At 49.4% G+C, this 14,701-nt stretch overlaps 1 protein-coding gene across 1 annotated transcript in view; it reads left to right on the plus strand.

Annotated features, from left to right (window-relative positions):
• Window positions 1-11,494, plus strand: part of HN1L (hematological and neurological expressed 1-like) — a 14,778-nt gene extending 3,284 nt beyond the window's left edge. Inside the window, exons 2-5 of the mRNA XM_006873857.1 lie at window positions 4,754-4,902; window positions 7,921-8,063; window positions 10,492-10,540; window positions 11,307-11,494. Of these exons, the coding sequence (XP_006873919.1) occupies window positions 4,754-4,902; window positions 7,921-8,063; window positions 10,492-10,540; window positions 11,307-11,494 (529 nt within the window). The remainder of the gene's footprint in view (window positions 1-4,753; window positions 4,903-7,920; window positions 8,064-10,491; window positions 10,541-11,306) is intronic.
• Window positions 11,495-14,701: the final 3,207 nt, after the last annotated feature.

The raw sequence follows: 14,701 nt of genomic DNA on the forward strand, positions 1-14,701 counted from the left end.
TTTGCTCAGCATACAGGTTGAATAAGTATGGTGAAAGAATACAGCCTTGTCGCACACCTTCTTTAATTTTAAGCCATTCATTGTTCCCATGTTCTGTTCGAACAGCTGCCTCTTGGTCCAGGTATAGATTCCTCATGAGCACAATTAAGCGTTTAGGAATACTCATGCATCGCGATGTTGTTCATAGCTTGTCATGATCCTCACAATTGAAAGCTTGCATAGTCAATAAAGCACAGGTAAACATCATTCTGGTATTCTCTGCTTTCAGCCAAGACCCATCGGACATCAGCAATATCCCTCATTCCATGTTCTCTTCTGAATCCGGCTTGAACCTCTGGAAGTTCTTTGTCAGTATATAGTTTCAGCCATTTCTGTATTACCTTTAGTAAAACTTTACTCACATGGGATATCAAAGAGATTGTCTGATGATTTCCACCTTCTGTTGGGTCACCTCTCTCTGGAATGGGCACAGATAGTTGTCTTCCAAATTTCTTGCCTTCTCACTTTCTTGAAAGATTTCCATTTTTATTCCATCAATTCCTGGTGCCTTGTTCTTTGCCAACTCCTTCAATACATCTTGGACGTCTTCCTTCAGTGTCATTGGCTCTTGATCACATGCTACCTCTTGACACGGTTGAACATTAACCATTTCCTTGTGGTACAGTGGCTCTGTGTATTCCTTCCATCATCTCTTGATGCCTTCTGCATCATTCAATAATTTGCCCAGAGAATGTTGCAGTAACGAAAGTGGAGGCTTGAATTTTTTCTTCAGTTCCCCCAGCTTGAGAAATGCTGAGCATTTGGTTTTCTGACTCGAGATCTTTGCACATTTTGTTGTAATAGTTGACTGATGGTTAATGGAAGAAATAAGCAGAGATGCCGAGCAAGTTATTCTGCAAACACCTGAGTTCCACCGTGTTCCCACCTGTTTCGCATCATCAGTGTCGCCCGTGGGAATCTGCAGGTCAGACTGGGTCCTGATTGTAGCTTCTGTTTGTACTGGAATGGCTGGTGGGGCTGCTGCCTTTCCGAGGAAGAAGCTGGACCACTTGCTCAGTAGCCTCTCTCTGCTATGTCTGATTCCATTTTCCTTTTCCTCACTCTCAAAGTTAAATTCAGAGGCATACACAGAATAGTAAACATTTATGTTTTCACCACGTTGACTAACATTTGGTCCTAACTCTTCGTTGTTTCCCGCCTGTACCCAAGGGCCCCCTCTCCACAGGAGAGCACAGACTCCCTGTGGGCCTTCCTAGAGTCCCTGGAAACTCCACATTTCTGCCACATTGCTCACCTTGGGACTGGCCCCTGCCTGCCTCTGTCCACTGGGTTGGGCACAGGCTTACCAGGGGTGTGGGCTCATTGAGCATTTTAGGTGAACTGAACAAGTTTAAAGAGAGACAGAGGAGATTTGAGGGACCCCCAAGAGTGTAGTGAGGGAGGAAGCATCTTGTATCTTTGAGCTTTGTTTCCCACTCACAACAACCCTGTAAGACACAGTGGAACTGCCCTTAGCATTTCTGAGACTGTCAATATTTAGGGAAACAGATTGCCTCATCTGTCTCCCACAGAATAGCTGGTGGGTTCAAACTGTGGACCTTTAGGTCAGCAGCCAAGCACTTTAACCACTGTGCCACTAGGGATCAAGACCAGTCTCTCTGAATCTGATCCTATGGTTAGTGTGGGACATCAAGAGTTTGCAGAAAGAGCTATGTTTCAAACAAGCCAATGAAACGTTAATGCCTGCTAGCATGGAATGTGATGTTAAACTCTGGGCCGTTCCAAGGAGTGCAAGTCTTCATCCCTACCCCCTTTTTTCTTAAGTGTAACTCTGGAGACCCCAGCAGGTCACATCTGTTGCAAATAGCCATGCCCAGGCTCAGGTTTACAAATGAGCGCTGGCATCAGATGGCCTCAGTGTGCCCAGCTTCAAGATGTTAGGCCGGAGAGTGTCTCAGCCCTTTCTAATTTAAGCCTAGTTACGGTTTTTGGTTTGTTTTTTGTTTTGTTTTTTTTTAGGAAGTGCTGACTGCTGAGTGGGTAAGCTCAGTATGTGTGCCTCCCTTGTCCCCCAAGCAGATGGGTCTGGGCACCGAATCACAGGCCCCAGGCCCACCTCTCCCTGCACTTGGCGGCAACAGTGCTGAGTGCTGGCTTGGGTGCTGTGGCTGGCACTTTGCCTGTCCTCTGTAAAACAAGCTGCAGTCCTGCTTCTTATCCAAGAGCGCCGTTCACAGTACCAAGAACCACCAGCTCCCCGTCAGGCACTTTTGTTTTCTGGAGTGGAGGAAACAAAAACATCTTTGCTCCCCCGTTCTGTAATTTTCAAGTGTCTCCAACCGTAGGGATTACTGGTTATCCTGTTGTCTTGTGTTGTTAAGTGCCATCGAGTCTGTTCTGACTCAGTGACCCTGTATAGGGTTTCCAAGGAGCAGCTGGTAAGTTTGAACTGCCAACCTTGTGGTTCAAACCGACCTTGCGGCCCAGTGCTTTATCCACAGCTCCATACCAGGAGTCCTCCGATTGCTTAGGACCGACCGCTGAAGCAGACTGGGCCCCTCACAGGTTACAATGCAATTTCAGTAAGACCCACTCCCTTGCAAAATGCCTTTTTAAATCTTTCCTGAATTTCTGGAGAGCTGAGTATAGGTGTAATGTGCTACCTCTGCTGGGTGAGACAGATGCTCTGGGAGGGGGCAGGGCTAAGCATTGTGATGCTCCTTAGGGACTCATCACTTTAAGAATGGCTCCATCTACTTCTTGAAATGTCCACTTCCAGCACCCCAGTAGTGCACAGTGCACTGCAGAGTGGCCACTGCTGTTCTCCAGTCAGTGTTTGGGGAATCCAGGGCATTGGAGATGACGTCTCATTCCATTTATGTTGATCAGAAATCATCAGTCTTCATCAGTTAGCACAGACTCCAAGGCTGCACTCGATTCCACTGCATTCCAGGACTTGCTGGACTTGTGTTGGTGGCACGTCCCCACTCAAGGCCAGCTCTGTGCAATGGAAACTTGACACATACACACCCTTGTGGAATGGTACATTTTCTAGTTGTTGTTAAGTGTCAAGTCAGTTCAGACTCATAGTGACCCTGTATGGGGTTTCCAAAGAGCAGCTGGTGAGCTTGAACCACTGACCTTGCAATTCAAACCAACACTGCAGTCCAGTGCATTAACCCACGGCGCCACAGATGTTTTAAAAAGACAAGAGATTCCGGTGAAATTAACTTTAATGTATTTATTTTCTCCAATATACGTAAAGTCTTATTTCCACATGTAGTCAGCATTAGAGAAGTAATTAAAGACAGAATTTGTATCTTTTAATTGTGCTGAATCTTTAAAATCTGATGTGTTTTTTACATGTAGAATGGGCCTCAGTCTGGACTGGCCACGTTTCAGACGCCCCATCACCACTGTGACTGTAATCAGTGTCGCAGTGATATGACTAGTGAGTGGGTCCCACACTGGATAGCACAGGTCCAGCGTCACTGGGCTGCCCCCTCGGTGTTTAACTGGAGACCTATAAGAAGTGGTGGTGGTTGTTAAGTGCCATCGAGTTGATTCCTAAAAGAAGTTCTAGGGTCTAAACTCTGGGGCCCCACTGCCAAGGACTGGATTCTGGTTCTGTTAACCTCCTGTGTGGCCTTGGGCACACCACCTGGCTTCTCTGTGTCTTGGTTTCATCATCTATAAAGTGAGAGTCATAGTCTTCCTCCTGGGGTTGTGACGAGTAGACAAATGTGATTTGCTGTTTTCAGCACTAACGGGATGTAAGTGACAGTATGAAATCCAGTTGGTTCCTGCTCACAGTGACCCTGTAGGACAGAATCGACAGAGCGATTGATGAGCTTTCCCCCTGCAGCCGCGGGACTCCTTATCGCAGACAGCTTGTTGGTACAGTTGTGTGCCATCTAGTTGTTTCCAACTCATAACAACCGTGTATAAGGCTTCCAGGGAATGACTAAGCAGTTCAGTGCTTATCCTACAGTGTCACTACCAAGTGTTAATTAAAATCAGTATTAAACTCTGCTCAAACCCTATAGCTGCTCCTCAGAAACCCTATATAGTCAAAACTGACTCAACAGCACTTAGGAACAGTAACAAAGTTGCCTCGAAGTGGCCGTTGTTGTTGTTGTTGTTGTTGTGTGCCGTCGAGTCGGTTCCGACCCATAGCGACCCGGTACAGGGTTTCCGAGGGTGTAAATCCTTACGGGAGTAGAAAGCCTCATCTTTCTCCCGTAGTGACCTGTTTTAGGGAAACTGTCTAGTTTTGCTTATGTGAGATCACAGTACTAATTTCAAAATATAGTAATTTCTAGAAATTTAAAAAATATAATCACCGTAGTCCTGGTGTGGCTCTGTAGGATAAAGAACTGGACCGTAGTTTGATTTCACCCACAAGGTCAGTAGTTCCAACTCACCAGCCGTTCCTTGGAAACCCTAAATAGCATCGCTATGAATCAGAACCGACTTGACAGCGCTTAACAGCAGCAACATACAAAAGAACATTTTGAAGGAAACTTTGAGGGCACCAAGGAAATGTGCGATGTGGTAGTTTTTCTGTGAGGTATCCTCAAAGCATTCGGACTCAGCAGCCCTCCATACAGCAGGACGAAGCTCTGCCCGGCCCTGCACCTTCTTTTCCAGGTTCTTGGCAGCCTCAGCTCACTGGTGTGCCCGTCCAACCGCGTCCCTCCTGACACCTTCGTTCAGGCACCCTCCGTAATGTGGGCTTCCTTTCTGCACCCAGGACCCTGAAAGCCCCAGGTGGAGACTCCAGCAACCTCTTTGGGAGTCCAGAAGAAGCTGTTCCTTCCAGCAGGCCCAATAGGATGGCCTCCAATATCTTTGGACCAATCGAAGAGCCCCAGAACATCCCCAAGAGGACAAACCCCCCAGGTAGGTGGAGCCTATTGGGCCTTGGCTGCTCTCTTGAGAATTTCTCTTTCTACGGAGTGATCTTCAGATATTGTCCAGTAGAGGTTAGCCCTTGTTAGCCGAGTTCTTCTAGGACAACAAAATGGCCCAACCCTGGTTTTTGTTTTCTCTTTGAAGGGGGCTCACGCATCCTCGTGCTCCCCTGCAGCTAGTCATCAGAAACTGACTGCATTTAGAACTGGGGGCACAGAGCAGATAATGGGGCCTGGGGCCTGCAGGGGGCTCTCAGTTGAGGAAGGGTCTTTGTCTGAGGACCCCCGGAGAAACCAGAGATTATTGTATGTGTACTTTGGACCAGGTTATCAGTGAACCTCGTTAAAAGACGCAGTGGTCTGGCAGAGTCTACCCGGGTCTTCAGTCCTCACTCTGCCAGACTCTGGGAGTCATAGGTTAGGGTTAGGGTGGTGGGCGTCTTGGGAAAGGGTCCCAGTGAAAGCTGTGTAATTCCGAGCAGTGTGTGAACGGGGCCCACTCTGCCCCAACTCCAAGTCCAGAGCTTCCTCCACTCAGCCCAGAGGAACCAGAGCAGTGGGTCCAAACGCTGCTTTCTGTGGTTGGGGGCAGGTATGTTGTTTCCCGATTCAGCATATTGCAGAGGCGGGTGCTTCTTCCTGAGCATCCCTCCTTGGAGTCTGGAATGGCCCAGTGCCGGCCAGTCCTGCTCATCCTTTGTACCAGTGGCAGAAGGAAAACACATTACCTGGAAGGAGGAGGTAGATATCTGAAGGTCTTATGGTGACCCAGGCTCAGAGGGAGCTAGTCTGGAACTGGGACTGTGGGGTGTCATAGCCTGGAGACTAGGCCATGTGGAGGCAGGGAGCCCCGCCCTCAGGCTCTCCTGTGCATGGTCACAGAGTTGGGGACAGCCTTAGGGACCCCTGTGAAGTTGCTCATGCCCTTTTTGTCTTGGTTCTGTTTTCCATCCCATGATACACCCCTTGAAAGTTGTCTGTGAAGAATGGCTGTGGGAAGGCTGGAAGGAAACTGCTCTGCCCCATTTCTGTATTTGGTCATGCAGGTAGAGGGCATGATTAAGAAAGGAGTGGGAGGCAGAGTATGGACGAGCAGAGACACGAGAGTCTTGGGGAACGTGAGCAGGACAGGACGGTCCTGGGCTGGGAGGACCATTCAGTCTCTGTCACAGTCTGTTGGTGTGCTTGGCCGGTCGCTGTGTTTCACTCTCTCTGATCTAACAGTGACGACCCATATTTGGGGGAGTACATACTGTGTGTTGAGCTCAGGGCTCTGCATGCCTGTCTTCACTTGGTCTTGAAGACCAACTACTGCGGCCTTCACAGAGGAGGAAGCTGAGGCTCAGAGTCACTGTGTGCCTGAGGAACCAACATCCCTCCTGACCTTACTGGTTGGGATACATTTCCTGAAATAGAATTGATGGATCAGAGAGTGTATGACTTTCAAATATCGATAGACTCTTCCAGTTGTTCAAGGAGGTTGCCCACGTCTCATCTAGAATGGATGTGCTTGCTTGTCAATCCTGTAGTGTTTGTCTTTTGGATTTTAAAAATGGGTATCTTGTTGGTTTCCAATTAATAAGGAAGTTAGGCATCTTTTCCTGCTTCAGAGTTGGAGTTCTCTTTCAAGTAGTAAAATATTGAGTCCTAGAAAGGAGTCATGTGATTTCGTCTTTATGAAGTTCAAAAACAGCCATGTTGTCCAGGGATGCACCTGTTCCCTAAGTGTTCTCTCCCCGCCCACCGAGCCCTTGCTTCCCATGTCCTGTTACTCTTCTCAGCCACAGTAGCCATACTCTGGTCACCTTGATTGGCGCCCAGAAGGCCACTCAGCGTTAAGCGCTGCTCCAGATGGAGGCTTAGCTCCCTGATGCTCTGCTCTAAGAAAAGCTATCCCAGAGCATGAGGAAACAGTCCCACAGCGGAGGCTTGTCTGCAACTCCCAGCATTCTGGGGGAGCAGCGGAGCTCATACTGCAGGCAGAAGGAATGGCTTCAGATTTAACCTTGTGAAAACAGAAAATATCAAAACTCTTTAAAAAAGAACACCTTAAGGGGTTTTGCTGTACTTCCTCCCCTCCAGGACCCCATTTCTCATACACATACATAAACACTAGCCCCGTAGATCACCCCTTCCTTTTTACATTGAAATATTGGATAGTGTTTTGAACTTTTCTCCTTTCACTGAAGACCTTTCCTTATCTGTCCATTGAAGCGGTCACCAGCGTTGATTGCACACTTGTATTCCGTGACGTGTTCTAGGCATTTAACACAGGGCTGTCACTGGTCCTCATACAGCTGGATGCCATAGGACCTTGTGTCAAGTCACAGAGTTGGTCCATGGAATGCTCTGGCTTCTGACAGCCTCACGTCCGTCCGCACAGAGCTCTGTGGAGAGAAACTGTGTGGGGTTCACTGAGTGTGGACAGGATCGGCTAGTATCGTGTGCAGCCATCTCTCTCCCCCATGTAGCATTGGCCTGAGTCATCCACTTTAACGAGTTCCCTCCCAGACACACAGATTTTCACGATGGCTTGTCAGGTCACCTATGTGCTGGCAGCAAAGATGCTGAATGCCTGTAATTTGCTGATGCTTCCAGTTGTCAATGGAAGTTCCTGCCAGGTGAGGTAAGAAGGATGACTAATAAATGCTGTTTTCCAGGCTGCAGGCTTGCCTTGAGTAGGGTGTATTCTGAAATTCCCAGCTCTGTCTGAGTAACCTAAAATCTTAGCAGCTCCAAAGAACTTTGTGAGAGTTTGATGAGGAAAGTCGGAAAAGCCCAGGCTCGAATGACGGTCTGGAAGGAACATGTACCTTTTGTGCCATTGCACTTGTAGAGACCAGCCCAGGGTCAGCTCTGACCTAGAATGGAATGCTTCTGAGGGCCCCAGGGTTGAGGCTTCTTGTCTCCAGGCCACCCATTTTGGGCCTGGAGAGCAGCCCCTAAAGGAGCAGGTGTGGCCAGGTGGGCCATCTGGGTACTCACTGTTCGCTGATTATTTCTGCAGGTGGGAAAGGAAGTGGAATCTTTGATGAGTCGATGCCTGTGCAGACTCGGCAGCGTGTGAACCCACCTGGTGGGAAGACCAGTGACATTTTTGGATCCCCAGTCACTTCCACCTCACCCTTGGCACATCCAAACAAACCTAAGGTACGGCCTTCACTTGGCCAACAGGCGAGAAAGAACAAAGCCAGCCTGGTGTGCCCTGAGGAGGCCCCAGACGGGTGGGGCCTGTCACCAGGAGCAAACCAGACAACATTGATTTTCCCCAAGTGCTCTCTTTAGTCACTGAGTTTCAGATCTCCCGGGAGTCATCCCAGACAGGGATCCCAGCCTTGGGTGTGGCTTGGTGTCCTGGCACCTGGTGGGAGTGAGTGCCCCCAGGCATGTCCTCGTCTTCACTGACCCTCCTAGGGAAGCGGCTAGGGCCTTTGTAACACTCTGCACAACTGAGGGTCTGTCCCTCCGGAGCTTGTCTCTTTGCCTCATTTGTTCCGAAAGAACGGTGGTAGCTCTGGATACACACTGTCTATCATGAGGCCCAGGCACCTTGACACTGGGGCATGGTGAGTGCACCGTGAACCTGGAAGGGCACCATCTAGCACTTGCCCGCTACCTGTGAGGTGGCGCTCCTGACTTGGGGGTGACTGGGAAGCAGAGAATTGCGGAGGGCAGCGACCTTGACCATGACCTGGAGTGACACCATCAGAACTCATTGCACTTCTCTGGAACAGGCTCTGCTATTTCCAGAAAACACTTTTGAGTTAGTCCCAGGGGACGTTTTTTCACCTGGTGTCCTTGCTTATCAGTCTAGACCTCTAGCCACATTGTCCCTTCCTTAGAAGCTGGCCTTGTGTAATGGAGGAGGGATGAGGGACGGGAGACAAGCATGTGCCCAGGGAGGAGGATTTGCCATGTGGCTGAGCCTGCGTCTCCCCACCTGAATCGTTCTCTGTTGCTCTGAGGCCATGACAGCCCCCTGGGTTTACCACGGCCGGGACTCACAGTGACCTAACTTCACAGATATCAGCGGTTCTCCTGCTCTACTCATTAGCCTCCTACCCTTATGGTCAGAGATGTAAGTTTCCTAGCACCACTTTCTTGTTCATTTCTTGTTTCCTTGTGCCTGGAAGTCTGTGCTTCTGTTGGTTCACTTCGAGAAGTAAGTCAGCATGCATCAGAACTGAGATGGAAACGCACAGAGAACTGAGCAAGAGGGAGCCCAGTGGATGGGAGCCCGCAGGCAGGTCAGCTGAGGCTGCGACGTCTTCCACTTCCAGTCCTCAGCCCCACATGGAGCAGGTGTTAGCTTCCGCGTTGCTGCTGGGCTGCGATACCGAACCATTTTTAAGAGAGGCGTGTCTTGTTGGAAAACATCTTAGGGACCCTGGCTATAAGCTACACCTTCACTGGACTGGAAATGTCCTGAAGTCAGCACGTCTCCACTCCAGGAGGATGAGATCAGCCAAGCACAAGGTGCACGTGCTCCAGGGGTGGCCCAGTGAACAGAGGGTACATCGTTAGCACCACTGGATGGCACCCAAGAACACCAGGCACTTTCAGCCTCACTGGGAGAGTGAACAGGTCAAGGCTAGAGCAAGCCCGGAGCGACCTGTAGCACCGGAGAGGAGAGGCAACCAGGGTCAGAGGGTGCCACCAGAGGGTGCCACAATAAGGACGTTAAAACCCATCTCGCCTTTATCCGGTATTTACAGTTCTTAGGTTATAATGATACCAAAAAACCCCTGATTTGTCATCTTTGGGAATGCCAGGGGACTGACTAATTATTGTGGAAAGGGGAAGAATTAGGCACTCCCAACATCTCGTGCAGGAACTGTCTTCAGGGTTACTGATGACAAGGGTGTGTCCTTCCCTGAGGACATTCCAGCCCACATGAGGAGGATGAGTAGCAGCATTCAGAGTCCTGGCAAAGACGATGAAATAAGGGATCAAGACAGTGACCTCATTAAAGGAGGGACAACTGGAAATCCAGGGCCTCGTGGCAGGAGTCACAACACCGTTGAAGCCTTGTCAGAAGATTGAGCTACTTTTTTTTTTTTTTAAAGTTGAAGTAACACAAAATGCAGAGCATCATGTGACTATCAATTAAAAAATCCTGTAAATTACAAGGTTTAAGAGACATGTCAAACAAACACAGTGTGCAGATCTTGTTTGGACCTTGGTGGAAAACCAGGCGAGACAGGGAGTAAGATGGTTTGGGAAATCTGAATGCTGACTAGGTATTTACTATTTGAGGAAATGCTGATGTTTGCAGTTTTAAGAACGCGGGTTTGGTTTGGTTTTAAGAGCCACACATCTTGAAATATTTATGGATGTAATGAAATATCGAGGATTTGCTTCACAGCAGTCCTGGGTTATGGGGAGCAGGGCATCAGCTTGCAGGGAGCGACTGTGTGACATCAACACTTGGATGGCCTTGTAACTGAGCAACATGTTACATGGAGGTTAAAAGTGTTTATAATCAAGAATATTTAGAAGTTAAAAATATACCACCCACTTGAGTCAGGTTGAAAAGTCCTCCAAATCATGCACTGACCCCCTTGTTTTCTCATTGTAGGATCACATTATGTTGCGTGAAGGAGAAGACTCAAAACCAGACCTTCCAGGTGAGGCTGTTTTCTGGAGTTACAGGTGACACAGTCTTTGAGGTGACTCGGACTAGCCTGCTGTGTTGCTGTGCGTAGGGCCAGCGACAGGATTGGTTGTCTCCCTGTCGCTGGCCCTTCACTCGGTATCATTGCTAACCAGTCTAGGCCTCCACCCACACGGTCTCTTCCCTAGAAGCTGGCTTTGGTTGATGGGGGAAGGGGCAGGGCTCAGGCACAAAAAATGCACCCAAAGGCTGAGAGGAGAAGGAGGGAAAGAAGCTAGGCATGTGGCCGGGAGGTGGACTCACCAAAACGCCAGGCTGCAAGTCCACCTCTTAGCATCAACTGGGTCTCTGAGCCGACTGAGGTCTCACTCTTGGCCTTTTCCCTAAACAGATGGCCAGGCTGTATGAGAGTCCACATATTCTTTAAAAATATTTCATCACAGTGTCAGAAAATCCAGCTTTCACCTCGTCAGATCTTCCAGTCCAGAACTACTTCCTGTCTTCTTGCCCACACATGTCTGAGCATCTCCTTGTATACTTGGGGCAAGTGAAGCAGGGGTGGTGTATGACAAGCAGGACAAGGAGCAGCTTACGTGTAGGGAGAAATCGAGGCATGACTCGTTTTCCTGTCACATGTAGAAACTCAGTTGGCTTTTCCTCTCTACCTCATTACCTGTGAATTTCTCGTCAGCTGTTGTGTGACCTTTTTTTTTTTCGTTCACCCATTCTGATGCCAGGATCACAGGCAACCTCTAACCGTGGTGTGATTTGTCCCACAGCCATGCCAAGCACTCCCCAAAGAGAGGGACCGGGTGAAAAGGGCAGCACAAGAGACCAGGACCCCACCAAGGAGCCAGAGCCCACGACCAGGATTGACAACCACGAACCCCGCTTGGGGCCAAGACCGCGTTCCCACAACAAAGTTCTGAACCCTCCTGGAGGCAAGTCCAGCATCTCCTTCTACTGAGAGAGGCCAGCCCTTCCCCAGGAACCACACAGAAACTCAAGCCAAGGGGTGTCCCATACCGTAGTTCCCTTTAGCCCGGAAGAGTGAGGTGGGAGAGGATTTGTCACGTGCGGGGAGCTGGCTGAGCGGGGCCTGCTGAGGGTGGCCAGCCGGGCCCCAGGAGACGCTTCCTGGTTTATTGTCATTGCAGATATGAAAGGGGCACCAGGGTGGGGAGAGGGGGTAGGGGGGCAGGGGGGCAGTGAGGCCTAAAGCAGTGGGACCCTGCAGGCTCAGGGCCGTCGGGGAGTAACTGAAACAGAAGCTGAGGTCAAAGAAGTGACCAAATACCACCCACCCATTGCAGTGAGATCAAGGACAAAACCGAAGCAGAAACACCCGCCTGGCTGGGAGGTCCCCACATAAACCCCCTTTTACAGCCTGACACCAGTCACCCTTCAGGAAAACTGTTCCTTCTGGGAGCGTTCCGCTGCTACACCCAAATGTCGCCTTCACTTTTCTTATAACGTCCAGATTGTGTCTCCTCAGCAGCTTTCAACCAAAACCAAGACAGTGCATGGCCCTGCCAGCCAGTGTCCCTTTCCCTCCCACTGCCAGTCTGAGACGTTGGGTCCTCAGAGGTGCCCCATCTCTGCCCTCTCAAACCTCAGCCCCGTGTCATATAGGAATCTGCCTTGTCATCATGACGGACTCTTCCCATGCTGGTCTTGTTTGTGAATTGTTGCATTTTCTCCCACCAGCTTGAAGGCTGGGCCTTTGCTCTTCATTGTTGAAGCAGACAGTATCCTCCACAAACCACAGTTCTTTCTAAGTAGCAGGCCGCTGGCATCTGAAGGCCTGTTCAGCCCGTTCATGTCTGTCCAGGTACTGGAGATGTTTACATCATTCATATGTCTTACTTTATTTCTATAATCAGTCAGTAGAAAGGAGATGTTTGAGAACCTAGGGTTCTTACGTTTGAATTCTTAATTCCAAAAGCACTATTTAAACACCAGCTTCCCATCAATGGACTATTGACTCTGGTCTGTTTCTGACACCTTTTCAGAACAAAAGTCAGGTACACCAAAGGGGAAGACACGTGGCTTAGGCTGCCCTTTTCTAAAGCTTTGCAGGACTCTGGGTCTCACCCACAACCTTCCGGAAGACACTGGGATCTAACTTTGTTTAATAATGAAGTTGCAACTGGCCAAGTCCAAGTGTTTGCCAGCAAGACACTGGGCTGGCAGGAATTGTGTCACTTAATCTTCAGACAGATGTTTGTCCCAGGCTGACTGAAAGGCTATAGTCTCCAACCCCATACCTCCCTGTCATGGGACATCTGTTAACGGGGAGAAGATCCCAGTGGTGGTGGCCGTTGCTGTGAGCAGCACCCTCAAGACACCAACCATAACAACAGCTACAAGTGTGTTGTCTGTAGGAAGGCACCCACTGTACTCAGCCCCCCCTTCTGAGCCTGGCTGCCCAAGGCCTCCGAGGAGACCCCCTGCTCAGCGCCCCTTCCCACTCGGCACACGGAGGGGCCCAGGCCCCATTCACATCACTGACCAAAGATTGCTCTTTCTCTTCAGACCCAAGACCAAGACACCTGGTTTCTGTGACCCTCACAAACTGAGTGCCTCCCTCCTACATGTGGTTTGCCTTTCAAAGTCTTCAAGAAAGTTGTTTAGAATCAAGAGTTTCCCGTAAGAAAATGTCCCGAGTGGTTTAGCTTGTAATGTGAAATATGTTAATGCTAGAAAGGGACTACCCTTTATAGCTGTGTTTTTTACATGTAAAAAAAAAAAATTGGGAATGCCAGGAAGACACCTGCTGATGTAACTTGGCCCTCATGACTTCCCCCCACGTCCCTGCTTCCAGCCAATCAGAGGGAAGCTCTTCTAGTCTTCTGCCACCAGGCAGGGCGTTCTGTGGCAGTGGTGGGGACACCAGAGATGGGAGGGGTGTTGGGGGAAAAGGGAAACAAACTATAGATAAAGCTCCTTGGCGACCATGTTGGCTACAACTTCTCTGTCTCCCTTTTCTCCTCACCTGCCTCTCCACCATCTTCTCTGTGTGAGGACATGGTGTGCATGTTGAATGTCTGGCTGGTCTTCCCTTGGGGAGACTGAGTACCCTGGGGGTCCTTTGTGTCTGGAAGTTGTTCTGTGCGTTGGGGAATTACGGTATTTGAAAGATTTCAGAAACTCAGCTTCCCTTTCTCAGCCTCTAAGCTGCATTGAGAAATCACTGATCTGTATTTTTCTTAAGCCTTAAGCCTTTAAGTGCATTAGGTGCCAGCATTTTCTAGCGCTGTATCAAAACACACATCTCACTGTAATTTTGATAGGAACATTTTGTTAGTTTTACAAGGCAGATTGGGTATAAACAGGTGAATTAAACTTCGCAATCATGCATTCAAAGTCTGCCTTTTTGTGTTTGTGTACTTTTCTTAACCAAATGCCTCAACTCCCTTCCTTCCCTTGCTGTTTTTCATTGGTGACGGGAGTCAGCCCCACCCCTTTTCTCCTCATTTGTCCAGCGAATAATGCCCAATGGAATCATGTCAGAGGAGTTGTGGGTTTCAGGGTTTCCATGTGGCAATCAGGACATTGGGCTGGGCTGCTTTCCTAATGAGCAGAAATGTCGGAAGTGCCTCCAGGGTGACAAGCCAGGTAACCGAGTGTTAAGATTCCAGTCCTACAGAGAGAGGACTGTCTTCTCGTATACTCTATTTCCGTGGCCCACAAGCAAGAATGTCCTGTGTGTATTCGGGTTCTGTAGCATTGGCTGTGGGGTTGTCATCAGCCACAGGGACCACGCTTCAGAGACACCCCACACAAGTAGCCAGAAACAGCCATCGTTCGTCCTGAACTTGTGTGGGAGTGCGGCGTCCATACACACCAGTATCAAGTATGCTGATGCTGCTCACCTTGGGGCAGGAGAGGTGCAGCCCTCTGTCTCCTCAGGGCCCGGCTGCCTCAGATGAAAGCCGGCTTTCAAAGCAGTTTAACTTGCTGTATTGTCTTCGTGATGGGCTTCAGTGAGTCAGACCCACACACACAGTTCCTCTGAGGCCATTGGATCCCTGCCAACACCTCAGCATTCCTGAAGGATCCCAATAATGGAATCATCCCAGGTTGTGTGATGTGAAATTACAACACGACACCATCTACACTCCAGCCTCCACCTGGAGATTGTGATCAACGTTACAGAACGTCACTCTCTAAA

Source organism: Chrysochloris asiatica, unplaced genomic scaffold, assembly GCF_000296735.1.
Source record: "Chrysochloris asiatica unplaced genomic scaffold, ChrAsi1.0 scaffold00257, whole genome shotgun sequence".
In the NCBI taxonomy this organism is placed as follows: domain Eukaryota; kingdom Metazoa; phylum Chordata; class Mammalia; order Afrosoricida; family Chrysochloridae; genus Chrysochloris; species Chrysochloris asiatica.